General features: G+C 45.1%; 2 protein-coding genes across 3 annotated transcripts; one reads left to right on the top strand and one right to left on the bottom strand.

The window, feature by feature from the left end:
* The first annotated feature begins 2,601 nt into the window (after positions 1-2,601).
* On the top strand, positions 2,602-6,321 carry LOC127774718 (protein DETOXIFICATION 14-like). 2 transcript variants are annotated; one of them, XM_052301000.1, is made up of 7 exons: positions 2,604-3,006; positions 3,715-4,259; positions 4,370-4,456; positions 4,547-4,603; positions 4,694-4,932; positions 5,725-5,930; positions 6,043-6,321. In XM_052301000.1, exons 1-7 carry the CDS (start codon positions 2,722-2,724, stop codon positions 6,124-6,126), a joined length of 1,503 nt encoding a protein of 500 aa, XP_052156960.1. In that variant the 5' UTR covers positions 2,604-2,721; the 3' UTR covers positions 6,127-6,321. The 2 variants fall into 2 exon arrangements, 1 of the variants encoding a protein (XP_052156960.1); XR_008017809.1 differs by lacking the exon at positions 6,043-6,321 and having other exon boundaries at positions 2,602-3,006; positions 4,694-5,465; positions 5,725-5,873.
* Positions 6,322-7,412: 1,091 nt separating this feature from the next.
* On the bottom strand, positions 7,413-9,268 carry LOC127773019 (uncharacterized). The gene is made up of 2 exons (XM_052299030.1): positions 8,588-9,268; positions 7,413-7,987 (listed from the first exon to the last, which is right to left on the bottom strand). Exon 1 carries the CDS (start codon positions 9,208-9,210, stop codon positions 8,614-8,616), a length of 597 nt encoding a protein of 198 aa, XP_052154990.1. The 5' UTR covers positions 9,211-9,268; the 3' UTR covers positions 7,413-7,987; positions 8,588-8,613.
* Positions 9,269-22,922: the final 13,654 nt, after the last annotated feature.

A 22,922-nucleotide genomic window follows, 5' to 3' on the forward strand; every position in this document is an offset into this window, starting at 1 on the left:
TGATGCAGTGTAACAGCTGATGTATTGTGGTGTCTGAAATCAGATGCTACATTAGTATATCCTGTGTATTTGGTGTATCTACTTGTGCCGGTGGTCTTTGAATCGAGTGTCTGTTTAGTTCCTAGCAACTGCAGCTTCTCACAAAAGCTTCAGTTTCCCTAAACAGTCCATATTATTACCTAGTAGATTCTAAAAATCTATGGTCGTAGAATTTAAAAAGTAAACTAGAAACCATATTTTGAAAAAGCCTAGCTTCTCTAAATCTCAGATTCTTAGAATTTTAAGTTCTCATAAACAAGTCTAAGCTGTGTGGCACCAGCATTCAAAGTCTCACACCATGGTCTCTTTGTCTGGAGAAGCGAAAAAAGTTCGGTGTTTTGCCCGCCTGCGCCGCTACCTTATCCGGTTATCGCTATAAATAAACCATCTGAAGCATGAGGCGATTCTGACGCTGCGTTGGTTTGGATCGGCACGCCTGCTCGGACGCGGTAGCAATGCCGATCACGCTGCCGCAGTGAGTCAGCGCGCGCACTCGCATGCCGTCTTTTCGGCAAACCGACGTCTTGGCGACAGCGACCATCGGCTGCAGGCTGTTTCCTCAAGAATTCCTGATGGCACCGCCGGTGGATGCAGGCTTCTGCATTGCCGCATCAGACATTCAGATCTGCCAAATTTGTCACATAGGTTTTCAGTTTTCTATAGATCTTTGAACTTCAAATTGCGTGTGCTGTAACTCACAGTAGAACCCTGCAAAAAACATTGCCATATGCATATAGTCGACGCCGAACTACTACTACTTGAGTTCTCTCTGTCCTCACATATAAAAATCGACAGCATCTTCAGCTGGTTCCATGAAGAAGACGACGCATAATGTGTTGCATAATTGCAAGAAGCCATGAGCAGGCACTGTACAAATCCCAGTGTGTTACAGGTTGGAAAGCTTTGGCCTGTAGTCTGTAGCAGAGCCCCTAGTTTTCCTCTCCCGGGCCAAGACATCCACTGCACACAGATCAACAAGCGATGTGACGGTGAAGTGATAACAGGAGGCCGGAAAAGGCAAGAACTTTTGATTAACTGACGGAAGTGCCAATCCAAAAGAGGACCCGGCAAACATCTCTGCCAATATCGCCTGTACTTGTTCACTGATCCACTGTAGCTGTTCTATTCGATTCGATTCAGATTTTATTATAAACTCCTCCATGATTCGTGATGCATATCATTGCGTGGGGTATTTTCCGTGCTACTCTGTCTGTCTCAGTGCAGAGTATTTGGTTTAGCTGTCAGAGGATCATCATAGTGTGTTAAGCTTCGGTTGTTAACGTGGGTACTCTGGTGCCGGGACAGAACGACCACCATGTCAGCTGGGTGGGGTGGGTACATACTAGCACATAGAGACTGAATCAGTTTGATCTTTTCTAGTAGCCTGTTTATAATTATCTTGGCAAGAATGCAATATACTATGAAGAGATGTATGCTAGGAAAACACCACCAGGGTAGGGTGGTAGAGTTCTTTTTTTCTTTTGAAGGAAAGGTGAAAACTTTGACATTTTCAATGGTAAACAATGTATCCGTCGTTAGCGATGTGTCCGTAATAACTTCATTAATCTCAAAGATGTGCTAGATGTAGGATATGTGTATGTACGTTTATAAAAAATATATGTGCGCTTGTACTGTGTTTCTAAAAAATAAAAAGCCTCAACAAGATTCGCTCACCAATGCTAACATGCCTTTCTTGAATTGGAGGATTTTCATAGTATTTATAGAGGATTCAATTTCTTGGGATTTTTATTCCTATGGTATACTTCGGATTGAAACAATGGAACTTTGAATATCCTATGAATTTGGTTGTTTCAATTCCAAAGAAAAATAAGTATGAGCTCAAACTCTTGTATGCATTATATTCCTTTCTCTATCTAGTCTCTCCCCTATCCAAACAAATTTCCTGAAAAGTTTATATTCCTATGTTTGATTCGTATTCTCGTGACCTAAAATTCTGCGGACAAGAGCATAGCATTCTATTAGTATGTCTTTTCTTTTTCTCTGTTTTATAAATTTTACTCTCTTTATTTATGTTTTATAAACCTTACTCTCTTCGTTTCAGATTATAAGTTGTTTTGACTTTGGTTACAATCAAACTGCTTTAAATTTATCTAAGTTTGTAGAAAAAAGTAGTAACATTTTCAACCCAACACAAATAAACTATGAAAATGTATTTAATTATAGATTTAATAAAATTAATCTGGTGTTATAAATATTATTATATTGTTTATACAAACTTAATTAAATTTAAAGTAATTTAATTTAGACTAAAGTAAAAATAATTTATAATGTAAAACAGAGCGAGTATTTCAAAGCATTCCTAAAATATTCACAGTGTAGTTGTTTTATTTAGCCAGTATTTTTTTTTTTGGGGGGTTGGGGGGGGGGGGGGGGGGGGAATGCTCACTCGTATAAAACTTTGCATTCTACTTTTAACCCGCAGTATAAAACTAGGACGCCACATTTGACCCTTTGACATAACAACCTTCCCATAACTCCTGTTTTAACCCGCCGCTGATCGCGAGAGTCCTTTCCCATTAAAACCCCCCCGCCCACCAGCGCCGAGACACACAGACACCAAAGCCGTCTCGGAGAAGAAGAGAGAGAGAGAGAGAGAGAGAGAGAGAGAGAGAGAGCTCGGTCGGTGGAGGCGACGACGACGACGCGCGCACTGCGGCCGCCATGGAGGAGAGAATACCTCTGCTCTCGAAACGATTCCCGGCGGACGGCACCGCCGGAGTGGGAGGAGGGAGGGAGGAGGAGGGCGGAGATAGGTGGTGGAGCGGGCTGGCGCGGGAGGCAGGGAAGGTGGGGTCCATGGCGCTGCCCATGGCCGCGATGAGCGTGGCGCAGAACGCCGTGCAGGTGGCGTCCAACATGATGGTGGGGCACCTCCCCGGCGTCCTCCCGCTCTCCGCCTCCGCCATCGCCACCTCCCTCGCCAGCGTCTCCGGCTTCAGCCTCCTCGTACGTCGTCATCGCATATCCTGATTTCCCCACTCGTTCACGCGTCCTCGATTTGCTTATATCCATATTTGTTGCCTGCGTGATTTGGTCTCATTGGATTAACTGTTTAGCACTTTAGCCAGAGAGGCACGTTTCACGGTTTCAGATATTGTTCAATGTGGCGTTCAAATTTAGCAGTAGGAGGACAGGCAAAAAGTTTAGCCGTACAAGCGGCTGGTTAGTTTGGAAGGGGGATTTTGATTGGAACAGTGCCTAAAATTTTTGCTGGAATACTGTTTGAACATTTGGCGTGTTCCAAACATTCTGAAATAAATCATGGATATAGCATAGTAAGTAGCAGATTTTTTTTTTTGGGGTATACAAGTAGCAGTTTGCAAACCTACAAAATTTAAAATCAACGTTCTCCTAAATATAGAGATAAATAACAAGTTACACTACTAGTCTACTACTCCACGCTGAATGCTTTTCTAGGATGAATTTTAAATTGCCTGCACAGATGGTGAGCTGGTCAATTGTCACGATTTCAACTAGCTTTCAGAATCTGCGAAGTGTGTACAGCCTAGAGGACTACTTAGATACTCTGGCGAAATATTCTGTAGGATTTTTTTTTTTTTACTTTTCTCTTCAGTTGTACACGGATTGCCTTTTTAGTTTGTGATCTTAATTTTTGAAACCACCCATAATTTGAATTTTGAACTTGTAAAACAGGTTGGAATGGCAAGTGGATTAGAAACTCTATGCGGTCAAGCTTATGGGGCAAAACAGTATGACAAGTTAGGAGTGCAAACCTACAGAGCAATAGTCACACTAACAGTAGTCACAATTCCCATCTCACTTCTATGGGTATTCATAGGCAAACTCTTGACCCTAATAGGTCAGGACCCCGTGATCTCACATGAAGCTGGAAGATACATAGTGTGGTTGATTCCAGGACTCTTCGCATACGCGGTCTGCCAGCCTCTCACAAAATTTCTGCAGTCTCAGAGTCTAATATTTCCCATGCTCTGGTCCTCCATTGCAACTCTGCTCCTGCACATCCCTCTGTCTTGGCTGTTGGTGTTCAAGACCAGCATGGGATTTACTGGAGCTGCTTTAGCAATTAGCATATCTTACTGGTTGAATACATTCATGCTCGCTGCATACATCAGATTCTCATGTTCTTGTAAGGTGACTCGCTCGCCTCCTACAATCGAGGCATTCAGAGGAGTCGGTTTGTTTCTGCGAATAGCACTACCATCTGCACTAATGTTATGGTAATTACAGTAGCTTCAGAATCTCCTTGTTTTATATGTAAGTATTTCTTATTTCCTGTTAAAAAATTCCCACTTATTGGATTAATGGATTTTCTTCTATTATTTTGTAGTTTTGAATGGTGGTCATTTGAGATCCTTGTTCTCCTGTCAGGACTTCTACCCAACCCAGAGCTTGAAAGTTCAGTTCTTTCCATATGGTAAGAAAATAAGTCCTCAATGTCGCACTTAACAATATATTCTCTTATAGCTGCACCTTTTGTTATTTTATAAGCACTCCATTTATGCAGCTTGACGACTACCTCTTTGATGTATACTATACCATATGGTCTTGGAGGCGCTGCAAGGTAGAAGCCAAACCACTACTGTGAATGATTATTTTTTCTCAGAGAATAATCATGTGTTAACAGCCTTGTGAATTTTGTTTTAATGAACAGCACTCGAGTAGCAAATGAGTTAGGCGCTGGGAATCCTGAAGGAGCTCGATTAGCTGTTCATCTTGTAATGTCTATTGCTGGGACAGAGGCAGTTCTTGTTACTGGGATGCTGTTTGCAGCACAGCGCATCTTGGGCTATGCTTACAGCAGTGATGAGGAGGTTGTCACATATTTCACCTCAATGGTTCCTTTTGTGTGCATCTCAGTTGCTGCTGATAGCCTACAAGGAGTTTTATCAGGTTACATTTCCTAACATTTGATTTATCTGTTAATTATTCATTCCCTTCAAAAGAATGGAAAAAATGGAGTATTCAGCTATGCCTGAAGTTTTCGGAAATTTGATCTAACTGGCCTTGCCTCTCTCTTATTTCATTTTTTTTATATAACTGGTTCTTATAGTTTTGGGGCCATTACATTTACACCATTCAGTATCTTTAGCCTGTTAGCCCAACGGTATCTTTTACCCCTTAGTTTGATTGCTTAATTCAATGTGTGCGCTTTTGTCAAATCTCTACCAAGACCTCAGGTAGCAAGTTAATTTCAGTCACTCCGGTATCGTAAAGACATACCAGGTAACTTGCCGCTTCTTGTTTTTCCTTTGTTCAACGAAACTAATGCTATTTTGTGTTGTGGAGGCCGACATTGTTACTCGGGGAGTTACCTGTTTGTTCCTTCAAACATGTGCTCTTACGTGAACATGGATATGGTGGTGTTTACAATCAACACGCATCTATCAGCGATGTCGTCTTAAGTGTGGACTCCACTTCACTAAGTATGCAATTACACCTTTCCCCTGGCTAGTGGTAGACTGGTAGTGTGGCACTGGTGTTTGCTTCACAGGTCTATTTCACTGTTTGTGCTTCTGAGTAGTTGTGGACATGCCAAAAACAATGAACTGAACTTGCGAAAACACACATCTCATTCAGCTCCAGCACGGAAACATACTATTGTTTCTCCTCTCTAGAAGATTATATCAAGATAGATGCACCACACGTCATTGCTTAACACTGACAGATATTACTTGTTATCAGGTATTGCTCGGGGTTGCGGATGGCAGCACCTGGGAGCCTATGTAAACCTCGGTTCATTCTACCTGGTTGGCATTCCGGTAGCCCTACTTCTTGGCTTTGGTTTCAAGATGGAAGGCAAAGGGCTTTGGCTGGGCATCGCCTGTGGTTCCGTATTACAATTCTTGCTTCTCGCCGTCATTGCATTCTTCAGCAACTGGCAAAAGATGGTTTGTTTCTTTATCTGAAACTCCAAGCCTTCTCCCCAACATCATCAAATCTTGATCACTCGAAAACTGAATCATGTTTCTCCCGCCTACTGACCTGATGCTGCTTCTGCAGGCCGAGAAAGCGAGGGAGAGAATTTTCGGCGAGACACCGTCAGAGAAGCAACATTTGGTGCTTGATGCGACGAATTCGGTCTGATTCTGCATCCTGATCCGTTGACGCGAACTGAAGCGGATGATCGGATCATGTGGAGGAGACTGGCTCCTCTGGATGTGTAGGGAATCTGCTGAAGAAGTAAAGCAGTGTGCATAGTTGTACTGTTGCATTTGTTGGATCCGGGAGAATGTATCAAGAACTCTATGTGAAATGTATGATGGCGATATGTATGTACGAGATCGAGGTTCCGAATACTTCCAGCCTATAGAAGTATAGATAAATTTTCCACTCTTCGTGGACAGAAAGAATAAAAGGCTAATCTTCTCTCGGAAAATGAGGCTAACCTCTTCTGAATGACTTATCATAACTTCGCCAAATACCAAAAAAGGCTTTTTTTTACATCATACAGCGTAATTACATATTTACATGTAATTGATGCATGATCAGGCATTCCAAGGATCACACTCCTTTTGGCAAATTATCTTGATGTTTATTACCATTAGCAGACTATTGCTTTGGAGATATTTAACCATTTGCCACATTTAGATGTGGCAATTAACTTTTTGCTATTGGACCCACATGTCAGACACATGTGGATCCACATGCCATTGAGATAGGGGTGGCAAATAGTTATTTGCTAAATCTAAAAGTGGTAAATAGTTATAAGCCCCGTTGCTTTGTCCCCAGTAACAAGATTAAATCATCTGTAAGTTAAATTAATCGAAGAGGAAACTTTCGTTTCACCTTGAAATGCATGTGCCCTCTCAGACCATGGCGTCTTTGCTAGTTCCTCGGTCTCCTTCAGGGCTTGTTCGATTAATCCCCAAGATAGTTTCTTTGCCTTCTTCATGACTTAGGTCTGGTTTAGTTCCAAACTTTTTCTTTAAACTTTTAACTTTTCCATCACATCAAAATTTATCTACACACAAACTTTCAACTTTTTCATCACATCGGTCCAATTTTAATCAAACATCTAATTTTGGAGTGAACTAAACACACCCTTGTTCGGTTAATCCCCAGGAGGGAGGGTGATACTGATGATCAAGTCAGTAGACTGCTATCTGCTTGGAGCAGCAAACTTCTTCAGGAATTCGCCTCTTCATGCATTCTGCAGCCCATTGTGAAAGTGAAAGCCACACGGCAGCTGCCACTCTTAGCCGACCTGGCGTGACAATTTCCTCTCTTTGCTTTTGGCTCATGGCTAGAGTTCACTACACAAAAGACATTAGACACTCCTACTACCCCCCCACAAAAAAAAAAAAAAAGACACTCCTACTACCCACACCCTTTTTATTTAGACATTACACACTCCTACTACCCACACCCTTTTTATTTGAGAAATTTGAGGATTCAGCATACAGCCCTACAGGGATCAGTCATTGTCATTTTAGGGGTTCCTGAATTCCATACTTGAAAATATAGTCCACAACATTCATCAGTTCACTATATGGTAGTTTCAAAAAAGAAACACATAAATGGATTATCTATGTCCATATGACCCATATCATACCGTCATGTGAGGTCATTTCACAAATGCAGAGGATAAAAACTTGAACGCCACAGCGTGCATCTAGCTCAGTAGCTACAGTAACATTACAAAAATGAGATACATATACAGCCGGTGAAGCCAACCAAAAAAGATAGTACTCCAGGCTCAAGGTCACACTCCAGCTCTGCACCCTGTTGATCTCATTTTTCAACAGAAATTATTCCATGTTTCTTGTTAGTGACAGAGAATTCATCGACCGAACAAGAAACACATGATGGCACCATCGGATTGGCCAGTGTGTTGTAAGATCATTGGGCTTTCAAAATGCCAATTGACAGGATATTAACACTGGCACCCCAATCCGCATCAACCATCAAACCATGAGAAAGCACAGTTAAAAACTGTGAACAGAACCTGCACTCGGCAAAGACAGCAGATTCAAAACTTGCACACGTGCACTAAAATTACACGAAGAATGCAGCACAAGGTTAACTTCCAAGTAGTGCATAGAAGTATATGCCAGCAAAAACAAAAAATCAGTCTGGCAACTTCCCGATAAAATTCCCTAATGCATTTACTGACAAGTGACAACTGACCCAAGAGGTTATATTAACTCAATTTCCTAAACGCCTCTTCGGCATGACATAATAACAACTTCACAGCTTTACAAAATAGCTATTTTCAAACCCAATGCTTCTCCTGCATGACAGATTCGCAATTTCAAAAGTTTACAAGACCACTTTCACATCCTAATTCGTACTAACTCCGTCCCAAAATATAGGGGATTTTGCGCATGTAACTATCAGGGATTTTGCCCAAAATATATTTTGGGACAAAGGTACTACAGTACATCATACTTGCATGTAACTGATGCACATTTACAGCATTCTGAGGACATTTCACAAAGTAAATCTCCGATTATTACTATACATCATCGATTTATCCACAGTAACCATGTCAATTATTCGTGCATTTAAGTTGAATCTAAAATCGAAGAGGAAATCTGCATCTAACCTTGAAAATTGAAATGAGGATGCTGATCAGTCCATGACGACCTTGGCACCAACAGCCTTCATCTTATCGATGATTGTCCGAGCCTCCTCCTTCGAGACACCACCCTTGATCACAGCGGGTGCCTTCTCCACTAGCTCCTTCGCCTCCTTCAGACCCAGGTCGGTGAATGACCGGATCTCCTTGATCACCTTGATCTTGCTCGCCGCATCGAACGCCTCCAAGCGCAGCTCGAACACCGTCTTCTCAGCCGCCGCCGCCCCACCGGCCTTCTCCCCGGCGGCGCCCGCGGCACCCGCGCCGCCGCCGCCGCCGAGGCCCGCGGCGGAGTTGAGGATGGCGATGGGGGGAGCGGGGACGTCGAGGCGGCGGAGGAGGAGGGCGGAGAGAGCGGCGGACTCGGCGAGGGTGAGGGAGGAGACGTCCTCGACGAGGCGCCAGACGCGGTCGGAGGGCGGTGGGCGGGACGGGGCGGTGGGGTCGAAGGTGGAGGCGTCGTAGTCGGTGGGGAGCTTGCGGACGTCGATGAGCTCCTCCGCGGCGGCGGCGGAGAAGGAGGCCCAGGAGAGGCTGCCGTGGCGGAGGAGGCGGAGGCGGTGGCCGGAGCGGAGGAGCGAGGCGGCCATGGCAGCGACCGGCGAGGCTAGGGTTCTCTGGTGTCAGTGTGTTCGACGCGGTGCGGGAGCTGAGGTTTTGGACTGAAGAGGCCTCGTTTTTAGAAATTTCAGATCTGGAGAAGCCCACTTTGGCCCAGAAAGGGCCCATTTATATATCTTTTGATGGGCTGGGCGGTTACTCTGCAAGCTAAAAAAAACTGAATGCCATTTTGGTGTACAAATTATTTCACTCTTGTCTTCTCAAAGTAAAAAGTTGGCGAATAATAGTTTGAGATAAAACTGAAGATAACATTGTGCTGGAAGTGAAAATAATAATAATAATGTATTAATAAACGTTTGGATCGTGCTACACTGATAGGAAGATGAACAATGCTCATTGTCGGATCAATCACGACAGTTGCAAATCCCTGGGGAAAGAATCAACATATCAGTCATCGATTTGACAAAAATATCATCGCAGCTCATTCTGGATTAAAGTGTAAACACTACTACAGCAGTGGCACCAACATTTGTGCTGTGTCATGACTCAGCAATCAGTCGGAAAAAATCATGTATCAGCTGCTATCCCTCTGAATGAACACCTTGTTGATTGAACACACCTCATATCTGAACCACTAAATCCATCTGCCTATCGATTTCAAACAGACTCCACGAGCAGTGCCAACCAAATTTGGATAGACAGATACGACATCAAACGGCTGAGATCACGATCCAAATGCTAAACCACTGGCTGATCCATCCAAATCCGCTAAAAACCTTCAAATAATTGTCATCATCCTCAGAAAAAAATAAGACACGGTGGGACAATCGGGGTTCCAAGGAATCTTCTTCCACTGTAGCATCGATAGCACCCACCTCGTGGTCCATTTCCAGCCGCGATTTGGTCCCGATCGATCACGCTGTCGACCGGTGAGAGCGTGCAATGGATCTCCGAACCAACCAACCATATGCAAATCAGGTTCCTTGCTTGCATTATCAGCTCATCGCCACAATTCCAATTCCATTTCATGCATAAGGTACGCGTGGTCCAATTAATCCCCGATTCATGCGCTGTATGCAAATCACATCTAAGGGCATTCCCAACCCAATAACTAGGATGGTGTCTATAACATTAAATAAGTTGCCACCTAGAAAAAAAATGATGTGGCAAGTGAATAAATGAGGAAAGAGAATGAAACCATGTCTTGCATGAGACATGATTTCTACACAACATCCAAGACATCATGTGAGATAATAGTGGTGTTTGCATTAGAAGAGTAGTGTCTATTACTAGTTTTTTTTGATGATGTGGAGTTTATGGAAACCATGTCTAGGGTTATGGGTTGGTACTGCCCTAAGTCTGGTTTCTTTACGATTTTGCAGCTCGGGGCCCGAGGAGAGGATTGCCAGGTTTGACCTTTGGGAAGCTTAACAATGGTAGATGCTGATGAGATATGGCTAATCATCTCGATCTGTTTAGTAATCTAGGGTTGGTTTATTGCTGGATGGCACTTTGGTACAGGAGGAGAAGAAGAATCTTTTGGAAGCATCGGATGCCAAAGCATAGAGGAATATACTGCTGCGAGATTTTTATTACAGTACTACATGTGTTGCCGAAGGATTGGGATTGGAGCCATTTTGTGACGTGTTCGTGTTTGGTGTGGTTTATCACATCTGTCTGCTTGATCTACTCTCTTTATAAACATTAGTGTGGAGATTATGGATACCCCATATCTGCATGACAGTTATAAACTTAGTCGGATATATGGTACCAAATATAGATAGAATATCTTTATGAGAACTCGGGTTAGTTTCTAACTTGTATGTCAAGGAAATACCCGAGATTTTAGTCGGTTATGATTGTATTTTATCTGAGATTCCATATTCTGTTAAGATATGGACTGTACTTTGTAAAGCGGACTCCTTCCCCTTATAGGAGGGTCCGTGTGCCTCTCGGGGCACGATTCTTTTTCCCAGTTTATACAATCAATAATACACTCGGCGGAATCATCCCCGGACAGGAGTAAGGTATTACTTCTTGAATAAGAAGGCCTGAACCTATATAAAATTCCTTGTCTCCAAACCCATCAACTTTCCTAGCTTGATAGCCACCCCCTTTTATTATTGCCGAAATCTTGTTTCGACAGTTGGCGCGCCAGGTAGGGGTAGCGTCAAGTTTTGGCCGACTAAGTGCGATGGGTTCCGTCTCCGGCATCGACGACTTTGCCTTCCCTCCCGGGCAGGCGTTTCGGTTCGGCAGCCTCAACTTCATCACCAACGACTTCGGCAAGATTTCTCTCCTTGACTCGGATTCAAACCAGTCGGAGAGAGACCAGGTCCCCGCGCCGTTCGGTATTCCGAACTCGGCCGAGGCCTACTCCAAGATCATCTCCCCCGAGTTCACTTCAAACCACTCGGACGAGATCCAATCTACTCCTCCGCGACCAGATCAAGACGACGGGCCCTATCCCTCAATCCTGATGAGACTTCCTGATGATTTGGCCGCTGTCTTCACAGCCAAGACATCTCCCACTCGAAGATCTAGGCGAGCTCCGGCTTCGGCCCCGATCCAATCTAGATCCAGAGACTCCAACCTCTTGGGACAGTCTCGACGGAAGAGTTGGATGGCTACCTTAGCTCCCCTGGCGTCAGTTCTCGACCAACCGAGGTCCTTGACTGCGACGACTTCGGCTACCACTACAACCACGGCGACTTCGACGACAGCTATGAGGATAACTACACGCCTCTCTTTTTCGGCGTATTCATGGCTGACAATGAAACGGAGGAACAGCGCCGAGCCCGAGAAGCGGAGGAAGAACGACAACGACAAGAGCGAGAACGACTACAGCGTGAGCAACAAGATCGCGAGCGAGTTGCAAAGGAGGCTGAAGATCGATGGCAGCGCGCCTTGGAATCTGGGCGACGAGCGAGAGATCTCATCGGGCAACAAGACGTCGATGGAACAGCGGTTTTTCGCACCCCCCAGCAGAACGCGGTTGCAGCAATCACTCTCCTCGACACCCTCCTCAAGGAAGACGCACTCAATCAAGCTGATCATGTTGTCAACATCTTGAACCAGACGAAGACCATGATCGCTGCCTCGGTTCCAGCCAACTCCGCAAGTGCCCACACCCCGACTGGCAGCCGAGTCCCTCGTCTTCGATCTCAAGACTATCACCAGCCAAGCCTCAGCATTGCCGGCGCCGGATCCAGTCGCAGGAGCAGGGAACATGATGAACGATCTGTTCATTCGCCTCCTGAACGATATAGGGAGCGCCGAGTCGAACGACCACACTCCCCACATCGAAGGCGCCCCGTCGATCTTCGTGACACCGTCAACCAGCGCCGCGCGGCAAGAGGCTATCATTCACCAGACCGCTACGACGACAACATGGACGGAGTTGCTGCCTTCACAAATGATCTGCGTCGAGTGAATTGGCCAGCCGGCTTTAAGCCGACTGGAATCGAGAAGTATGACGGCACCACCAACCCGAAATCCTGGCTCACCGTCTACGGTCTTGCAATTCGCGCAGTAGGAGGAGACAGCAAAGCTATGGCAAACTATCTGCCCGTCGCCTTGGCGGACTCTGCCCGGTCCTGGCTTCACGGGCTACCCCGCGACACAATCGGATCATGGGCAGAACTACGCGACCACTTCATCGCCAACTTCCAGGGCACCTTTGAACGCCCCGGTATACAGTTTGATCTCTACAACGTCGTTCAGAAGCCTGGAGAATCCCTTCGAGATTACATTTGACGCTTTTCCGAGAAACGCAACAAGATCTCCGACATCACCGACGACGTCATCATCGCTGCCTTTACCAAAGGCATTCGCCACGACGACCTAGTCGGCAAGTTCGGATGCAAACCTCCCAGGACGGTCAAGCAGATGTTTGAAAAAGCCAACGAGTATGCCAAAGCCGAAGATGCTATTACCGCGTCCAAGCAGTCGGGCACCACTTGGAAGCCAAAGAAGGACACGCCGACTGCAGGAGGGAGTGGAAGTAACAACCACAAGGATCGCAAGCGTAAGCCCGAAGAACTTGTGGCAACAACCTCTACATCTTCCCGACAACGTTCCCGCATCAACACCTTCGACAAAATAATGAACTCCCAATGTCCGCATCATCCTAACTCCAACCACGTGGCCAAAGACTGCTTCATCTACAAGCAATTTGCGGAGCAATATGCCAAGACCGCACGTAAGCATTCAGACGGAGATCAAGGCACATCAAAGAAGAAAGACGATGAAGACGATGCCCTAACTGGTTTTCAAGACCATCGCAAGGAACTCAATCACATCTTCGGCGGACCATTGGCTTATGAATCTAAGAGGAAGCAGAAGCTAACCGAACGGGAGATCAATACGGTTCAACCTAACACGCCCCAATATCTTCGGTGGTCAGAGATAGCGATCAAGTTCGACCGCTCGAATCATCCCGACCGAGTGGTCCACCCGGGGCGGTACCCCCTGGTATTAGACCCAGTGGTTCGCAATGTCAAGCTCCGAAGAACTCTCATCGATGGCGGCAGCGCACTCAACATCCTTTTCGCTAAGACCCTGGACGATATGCAGATCCCTCGCACGGAATTAAAGCCGAGTAATGCACCCTTCCACGGTGTCATCCTAGGATTATCAGCTACACCACTCGGCCAGATCACTCTTCCGGTTACCTTCGGCACTCGGGAGAATTTTCGCACAGAAAACGTTTGTTTCGAAGTTGCTGATTTCGAGACAGCGTACCATGCTATACTCGGACGACCAGCTCTAGCCAAATTCATGGCCGTCCCACACTACACCTACATGATGATGAAGATGCCTGGCCCTCGAGGAGTCATATCACTACGGAGTGACATCAAGCAGGCCGTCACATGTGACAAAGAAAGTTGCGAGATGGCCCAAACCCGCGAGATCACACTCGCTCGAGAAGAGATCCGGTTGGCTGCGACCACGGCAAGCGAGGGGGAAGTGCCTGCAACCAAGCTGTCGAAAACCGAAGAAAGCGATGCTAAGACAAAAAAGATTCCCTTAGATCCCTCTGATCCTAATAAGACTGCTGTAATAGACGCTGAGTTAGATTGTAAATAGGAAAGCGCGCTCATCACCTTTCTTCAAAATAATAAAGATATCTTTGCATGGAAACCATCGGATATGCCGGGTATTCCTAGAGAGGTGATTGAGCACTCTTTACATGTTAAGGAAGACGCCAAACTCATCAAACAACGACTCCGCCGTTTTGCACAGGACAGGAAGGACGCGATCAAGGAGGAATTAACCAAGCTGTTAGCAGCGGGCTTCATTAAAGAAGTCCTTCATCCCGACTGGCTGGCTAACCCAGTCCTGGTTAGGAAAAAGACGGGGCAATGGCGCATGTGTGTCGATTACACCGACCTCAACAAGTCTTGTCCCAAATATCCTTTTGGGTTACCTCGCATTGACCAGGTGGTTGACTCAACAGCCGGCTGCGAGTTACTCAGTTTCTTGGATTGCTACTCGGGATATCATCAGATCCGACTAAAAGAATCCGACTGCTTGAAGACCTCCTTTATCACGCCCTTTGGGGCCTACTGCTACATCACCATGCCCTTCGGATTGAAGAACGCAGGAGCAACATATCAACGCATGATTCAAAGATGTTTCTCAACTCAGATCGGCCACAATGTTGAAGCTTATGTTGATGATGTAGTCGTCAAGAACAAGCAGAAGGATGACCTGATCGCGGACTTAGAAGAAACTTTTGCAAGCATTCGTGCTTTCAAGATGAAACTAAACCCTGAAAAGTGCATCTTCGGAGTACCGTCAGGGAAGTTGCTCGGATTTATGGTATCTCAAAGAGGCATACAGGCCAACCCGGAGAAAATCAACGCCATCCTCAACATGAAACCGCCAAGCTCCCAAAAAGACGTCCAAAAGCTGACCGGTTGCATGGCGGCGCTCAGCCGGTTCGTCTCACGACTCGGCGAGTGGGAGATGCCCTTTTTCAAGCTGCTGAAGAAAACTGACAGTTTCCAGTGGGGACCCGAAGCACAAAAAGCCTTTGAAGACTTCAAGAAACTTCTCACTACTCCACCAGTTTTGGCCTCGCCACATCCACAAGAGCCGCTACTGTTATATGTGTCAGCGACCTCCCAGGTTGTGAGCACGGTTCTGGTTGTCGAGCGTGAGGAGGAAGGCCATATTCAAAAAGTCCAACGACCAATTTATTTCGTTAGCGAGGTTTTGGCCGACTCCAAGACAAGATATCCTCAGGTTCAAAAGTTATTATATGGTGTCTTAATTACCGTCAGGAAATTATCTCACTACTTTCAAAGTCACTCGGTCACGGTGGTCACATCGTTTCCACTCGGGAATATACTTCATAACCGGGAAGCAAACGGATGGATTGCAAAGTGGGCCTTGGAATTGATGTCTTTGGACATATCGTTCAAGCCACAAACTTCGATCAAGTCACAAGCTTTAGCTGATTTCCTCGCCGAGTGGACCGAGTGCCAAGAAGACATGCCGGAGGAAAAGATGGAATATTGGACTATGCATTTTGATGGATCGAAGAGGCTTACAGACACTGGAGCTGGGGTTGTTTTAATCTCCCCGACTGGGGAAAGACTGAGCTACATATTGTGGATACATTTTGCTGCGTCCCATAACGTGGCGGAATACGAGGCGCTACTCCACGGATTAAGGATTGCCATCTCTCTGGGCATTCGCTAATTAATCATTCGTGGAGACCCTCAGTTGGTTGTTAATCAAGTCATGAAAGAGTGGTCCTGTCTAGATGATAATATGACCGCTTATCGACAAGAGGTACGCAAGTTGGAAGATAAATTCGATGGACTCGAGCTCACCCATGTCCTCCGACATAACAATGAGGCAGCCGACAGACTGGCCAATTTTGGCTCAAAACGGGAAGCAGCCCCTTCTGATGTGTTCGTTGAGCATCTTTATGAACCAACCGTGCCTAGAAAAGAAGCAATTGAAGCCACGGATACTTAAGGCGTAAGCATGATTGAAGCCGACTGGAGAGAACCTCTCATATGATTTTTGACCAAACAAGAACTCCCTCAAGACAAAAATGAAGCCGAGCGGATTTCCAGGCGCAGCAGACTTTACATTATTCATGAGACTGAGATGTACAAGAAAAGTCCATCAGGAATACTGCAGCGCTGTGTGTCTTTGGAGGAAGGGAGACAATTGTTGAAGGATATACATTCTAGTATTTGTGGTAATCATGCTGCTGCACGGACCATTGTCGGCAAAGCTTACCGGCAAGGTTTTTTCTGGCCTACAGCTGTGTCTGATGCCGACAAGATTGTGCGGACATGCGAAGGTTGTCAATTTTTCGCTAGACAAATTCATCTGCTAGCCCAAGAGTTGCAAACCATCCCGTTGTCCTAGCCGTTTGCGGTCTGGGGGCTTGACATGGTCGGCCCGTTTAAAAGGGCAGTCGGTGGTTACACGCATCTCTTTGTGGCTATCGACAAATTCTCCAAGTGGATTGAAGCCAAACCGGTCGTTACAATCACTGCAGACAAAGCTAGAGATTTCTTCATCAATATTGTACATCGGTTTGGGGTACCGAATCGTATCATTACTGATAACGGCACTCAATTTACCGGCGGGGTATTTAAAGACTTTTGTGAAGACTTCGGCATTAAAATTTGTTATGCCTCCGAGGCACACCGCATGAGTAACGGCCAAGTCGAGCGCGCTAATTGCATGATACTTCAAGGGATCAAAGCACGAGTTTTTGACCGACTGCGTCCCTATGCTGGCAAGTGGGCAGAACAGCTGCCGTCCATACTTTGGTCTTTGCGCACCACTCCCAGTCGGGCTACTGGCCAGACGCCGTTCTTCTTGGTTTACGGTGCAAAAGCAATGCTGCCGAGTGAGGTAGAATTTGAATCGCTACGATTTTGGAACTTCAACGAGGAACGCTATGAAGAGGGCCGAGTTGATGACATCAACCGGCTAGAAGAAGCCCGTGAAGCAGCTTTAATTCAGTCGACTCGGTATTTACAAGGGTTGCGCCGTTACCACAATCGCAACGTTCAATCACGAGCTTTCTTAGTCGGAGAACTGGTTTTGAGGAAAATTCAAACTACACGGGATCGGCACAAGTTATCTCCTTTATGGGAAGGGCCATTCATAATCTCTGAAATCACCCGGCCAGGTTCCTATCGACTAAAGCGTGAAGACGGTACACCTATCGACAATTCTTGGAATATTGAACACCTTCGTTGATTTTATGCTTAGGCATTTCGTTTATATCTTTCCTCTTTGACTGCTAACTTCAAGTTTTTCTTTGAAGTTTTCAGTCGGGGGGCTATCATGATAATAATGGAGTGTGATTTTTATCAATTCAATTTGCTTACTTGATTTATCATTGCCCTGCTTGGTCTTTCGACTTAGTCAATGAGGACTGAAGGTTTTTGATAGCTTTTGCGGGTTTTAGGCTCAATAAGGCGTGACAAAGGCTTTTAAGAAATCAGAAGCTAAGTATGGAACACCAAGCATAGCATAAATTCATCAGTATTGTACAAATTGTGCCTCCATCATCATTAATCATCAAAATCATTGGTACATCAATCAGTATCAGTTTTCTCATCATCGGAGTTATTAGATCCAGTCGGCCGGAGGTCGTTGTCCTGGAATCTCTCAACTACATCAACGGCTATCTTGTCGGCGGCTTTCTGCGCATCGTTGATGAGGTCAAGGGCGGCTTCTTCGCTTGTCCCGTCTGCAAATCCATCAATGGCGTCAATGTCAATTCTTGGGTAAAGGGATTTGGTCATCGCCAACGCCAGACTTGCTCCCATGCTTCCAGCTTCTTTGATGCTCTTGAAGTAAGTATCCGGAGCGACTCTCAGCTTGTCGAAGATTTCGACAGCATCAAGTGTACTCTGACCGGCGTTATTGAAGAACATGGCTTGGATAAGTGGAGTAGCGGCATTGGCGACTTTATCCCTGGCCCCTTCAAGCCTGTTGATCTTGTCAACTAAGACATCAAACTGTGCATGGGATTTGATCTTGTGGTCTACATCAACAGATTCACGTTAATAAGCCAGCATATGGAAGATAATGGCTTTGAGGTATTGATTGTTGGTACCTTCAACCTCCTTTAAAGCCGAGTCCCTCTGTCTTGCCAGTTCTGCCTTATCATTTTCCAGAGTCTGAATCTGTTTCTCCAGTTGAGATATCTTGGCAGCTTGCACTATATTGACTCTGGTTAATCAAGATCACAAAGATAACAGCACAAGTTAGTTGGGCAGGGTTTGTGCGTACCTTTTGATGAGCCACTCAGTTCAAAATTAGATTCCTGGAGCTCAGCGATCCGATCCCTCAGATCATGTTCATTCTTCCTGGCAAGTTCTTTTGTCTCGTGCAGCTGATTCCTGATGGCTTCGAGGGTTCCCAGATGAGGGACTAACCTTTCTAAGGTTGCCGTTTTAGCTTCGTTCCTAAGATGAATCCTCTGCAAGAAAGTTTAATTAGCGCTTGGACTAAATGGCAAACGAGATGGTTGAGATCAGGCGCCAAAGAGCTTACATTTACAATGCGGGTGGCTTGGCTGAGTGCCTTTTTCAGTAGGCATAACTCTTCGTCCTCTTTTTGCTTATTTATCACGATTCCTTGAGGCTGCATGTTGTCATCCCACCACTTGACCAGAATGGGAGGGCGCGAATCCTCAGCCGCTCGTATCCGGAGGATTTCTTCTTCATCACCAATCATTGGCCCTAGTTTATCCATGAATAAGGATGAAGCAATCAAATAAAGTCTGTTGGATCGAAATGATTTCAGATAGCGTGTTTACCTGTGATGATTCCCGGTTGGGGACGAGTGGATTCTTGTGTTTTCACAGGAGATCTGGTTTCTGAGTCATTGCCAGCGTCCTTTCCGAGAGGACTGTTTGTTTGAGCTTCAACCTTGGGAATCTTTTGGCTTGGCCCTGTATCCGACTGGTTTCCAGTCGGGGGTTCCTGGTTAGCACCAACTTCAGTTTCGGTCGACTGGTTCCCAGTCGGAGGCTCGTTGCTGGGTTCTACATTGTTGGTTGCCGGTTGTTCGTCACTCGGAAGATCCTCTGCAGTTGGCCCGGTTTCTTTTGAGGGGCTTGCGTCCATGTTAGTCGGATCAGAGTCCTTTCCAGAAGGATCTATGTCAGATGGTCTCCTACAAGTTTTGCCATCAGAGTTATTTTCACGATGGAGAATATTAATACACGGAGGATTGTTAAATGATTTGTACCTGGAAGATTTTCTGATTTTTGGTACAGGACGACTGGAGGTTTTCTTCTTCGGATTAGTTGGCTTCGGAGGTCTTCCGGCCGCACCTTTATCTCTAAGCTTTCCGGTATCATCGCCTTCGTCGTCACTCAGAGCCAGCTTCCTCTTGCGAGAATCTGACTGGCTGACTGGATCAGAAACGTTTGGTTGGGTTTCAGATCGAATTCTTGGCCCTCCACTTCCTTGACCAGTTTGGCGGCGAGGTGATTGGTGCTGGGCGATTGGAGGATCTGACTTCATCAAAGCGAATTCCTGGGCGGAATATCTGTCATTGTTAATGGATTCAACAAAAAGACAAGACCATATTTTGTGAAGTGTTTGAATACATACTGGTGGAGGAGGATTGAATGCGTTGAACGGCACGACTGGCAGCAAGTGTGAATAGCTGACAACGATAGCGTTTGAAAAGATCTTATACATCCTTTCCTTCATGACCTTGAAGTCAAGAGAATCCGGATCTTCACGGTTTGGGTCGTGTTTGCCGTCGAATTCGAAGGCTGTGCGAGATATTTCTTTGATTGGAGCTAACCGACACTTGATAAAGTGTCGGGTGATCTGTTCTCCTTGGAGGCCTTGTTTTTTTAGCTTTATCATCCTCTCCATCAGTTCCACTGCTTGTGCAGCCTCATCTCCCATTGGCAGTGAGTTCCAAGCATCCAGGTAAACTGGAGGAAGACAGGAGTACTCGGGGAGAGCAGGCTCAGGGTTCTGAACATAAAACCAATTTGCGTGCCAGCCTTTGTTTGAGGTTTTGAAGGGCATAGAGAAGTATTTTTGGCTTAAGGTTCCCATGAGTTGGAAACCAGCCCCCCCAACAACGCATGGTTTGCTCTTGTTTGGCTGGGGCTTGAGGAAGAAGATGCGCCGGAACAAGGCGAAATGAGGCCTAATGCCCAGAAAGGCTTCGCAGGCATGAACAAAATTGGCGATGTGAACTATGGAGTTCGGGTTCAGATGATGCAGGCTGATTCCGTAGAAGCTGAGAATTCCCCAAAAAATCTTGAGGTTGGAAGGGAGAAACCGCCATAGAAGAAATGAGCAAATACCACGATTTCGTGTGTGTCGGGGGTCGGGAATGCTTCGCCAAATGCCGGTCGCCACCCGATGATCTCCTTCGCTGGGAGAACGCCGTGCGCCACCATCTCCTTCAGATTATCTTCTGTCACATCTGAGGGCGCTCACTGACTCTCGAAGCTTTCTCTTTCTTCCGCCATGAATGTGATCTGGATGGTTTAATTTGGTCTGGGATATGGCTGGAAAGGGATGAGGAATCGGAGCGGTGGATGCGGGAGGTGATTTCGTGAAGTTTTTGAGGCTGGATTGAAGCGAATTGTTGAACCCTAGTTTGGCCGGCGCAGTTTTGTACTGTAGCAGGAAATGGGGAAAATGGCGAGAGTTTCGGCGGGGAAGATGAGACGACGCTTGGACTTCGGTGTTTTTAGGGTATCGGGAGTACTAATGGGCCTGGGCCTGTACAGTACTTCAGCCCAATATTACAATCAGCGTGGCCCGTTGTGATCTCTAGGGACTTAGGCACTTTTTGCTTTGGCAGTTTGTGCTCACAATGATGTGGCCCGATGCTGATAAAATCTTTTTTAACGCGATTCAATAATTCTTTGGAATTATTATGATGCACATAAAAAGGTGCCCGAGAGAAAGGTGTTATGCCATTTTTGTAAGCTTTATTAGGCTGCAAAAGCTGTTTGGATTGATTTGAGATGACTTGGTTTATTAATAGTCCTTCTCTTCGCATATTATATGCTTAATTTGGTTATGGTGAGAGTCATAGCTTAGGCTATTGGGCTCACTGATACCATGATTTTTATCATATTTGGTGGATCATTTTAAGAGTTTCTCACTCGGATTCCTGTCAAATATACCTATTTTTGGACCTTTTGGGTGTTTATCACTCGGCCCTTTTTGTATTTTTTATCCTTGATATGTTCAAATTGAGAAGCAGTCGGCTGGGTATTTTATTGAGTTCCATGCATGCTTTGTTATAAACCACTCGGTTCTTGACTATATGTTTAGTTTTTCAACTAACCACATAGTCGGGGGTTACACCTAATTAGGTGCATCTATTCGATGCACCATGTTTTATTTTTCGCCCTTCACAGTCTTTTAGCACTCGGCAAGCTGGAACAAGTTGAATTGAAGCACTCGGATTACTGTTTTTTGTTTTGAGAAGGCTATTTTGTCAACTGCGAAGGTCTCGGGGGCTACTGTGGAGATTATGGATACCCCATATCTGCATGACAGTTATAAACTTAGTCGGATATATGGTACCAAATATAGATAGAATATTTTTATGAGAACTCAGGTTAGTTTCTAACTTGTATGTCAAGGAAATACCCGAGATCTTAGTCGGTTATGATTGTATTTTATCTGAGATTCCATATTCTGTTAAGATATGGACTGTACTTTGTAAAGCGGACTCCTTCCCCTATATAAGGAGGGTCCGTGTGCCTCTCGGGGCACGATTCTTTTTCCCAGTTTATACAATCAATAATACACTCGGCGGAATCATCCCCGGACAGGAGTAGGGTATTACTTCTTGAATAAGAAGGTCTGAACCTGTATAAAATTCCTTGTCTCCAAACCCATCCACTTTCCTAGCTTGATAGCCACCCCCTTTTATTATTGCCGAAATCTTATTTCGACAATTAGCAATTTCAGCATTTAGAATCTATTCATAAATATAAGTATTTCTAAGTGCAAATCAAGTTTCTATTCATAAACCAAGGACGGGAAGGAGTAGCGATGTAGTAGTAGAGTCGTGAAAACAATATCCTGTGTTTGAGAGGAGGGAAAAGCAGTAGATTAAGGTACTGTTTGATTCAGTTTAGATATTATAATCTAGATTATTAGGAGTAAGCTGAAACAAATAAGTAGATTATTATGCTAGATTACTATAATCTATAATCTCCTCTAGAGGAGCTTTTTCTAGATTATTGAGTGGCTAAAGATCCACTACCATTAAATGTCTCTAATAATGCAGAGAAACAAATAACTCGTAGATTATTTTATATCAGCTTATTATAATCCAGCTTAGAGTAATCTGACTTAATAATCTAGATTACAACAATCTTAAGCTGAAACAAACAGGATCTAAAAATATTTAGGTGAGCAATTATTGTTGATTAATTGAGAGTATAGTCATTTTAAATTTAAAAACAGGTTAATGTATTTCTTTTAAAAAATAACTTATCTATATTTTAAAAACACAACATTTAACAACTAAGGAAACATGCGCGTGGAAAACAGTCGCTTTCCGTTATTCTCTCATTCTAACGAACGCACGAACACTCTCAGTAATAGTGAGATCAATGAATCGTATATGTGCATCTTTCGTGTGCGCGCACCCAAAAAAAAAAAAAAAAAAGAACTCTGTACCACGTACAGTCAACTTGCATATCGCGAACAGGGAACTCGCCCCGTAAGGTGAGTCCGTTCAGTGTACC

The sequence above is a fragment of the Oryza glaberrima genome, chromosome 5, assembly GCF_000147395.1.
Source record: "Oryza glaberrima chromosome 5, OglaRS2, whole genome shotgun sequence".
Classification (NCBI taxonomy): domain Eukaryota; kingdom Viridiplantae; phylum Streptophyta; class Magnoliopsida; order Poales; family Poaceae; genus Oryza; species Oryza glaberrima.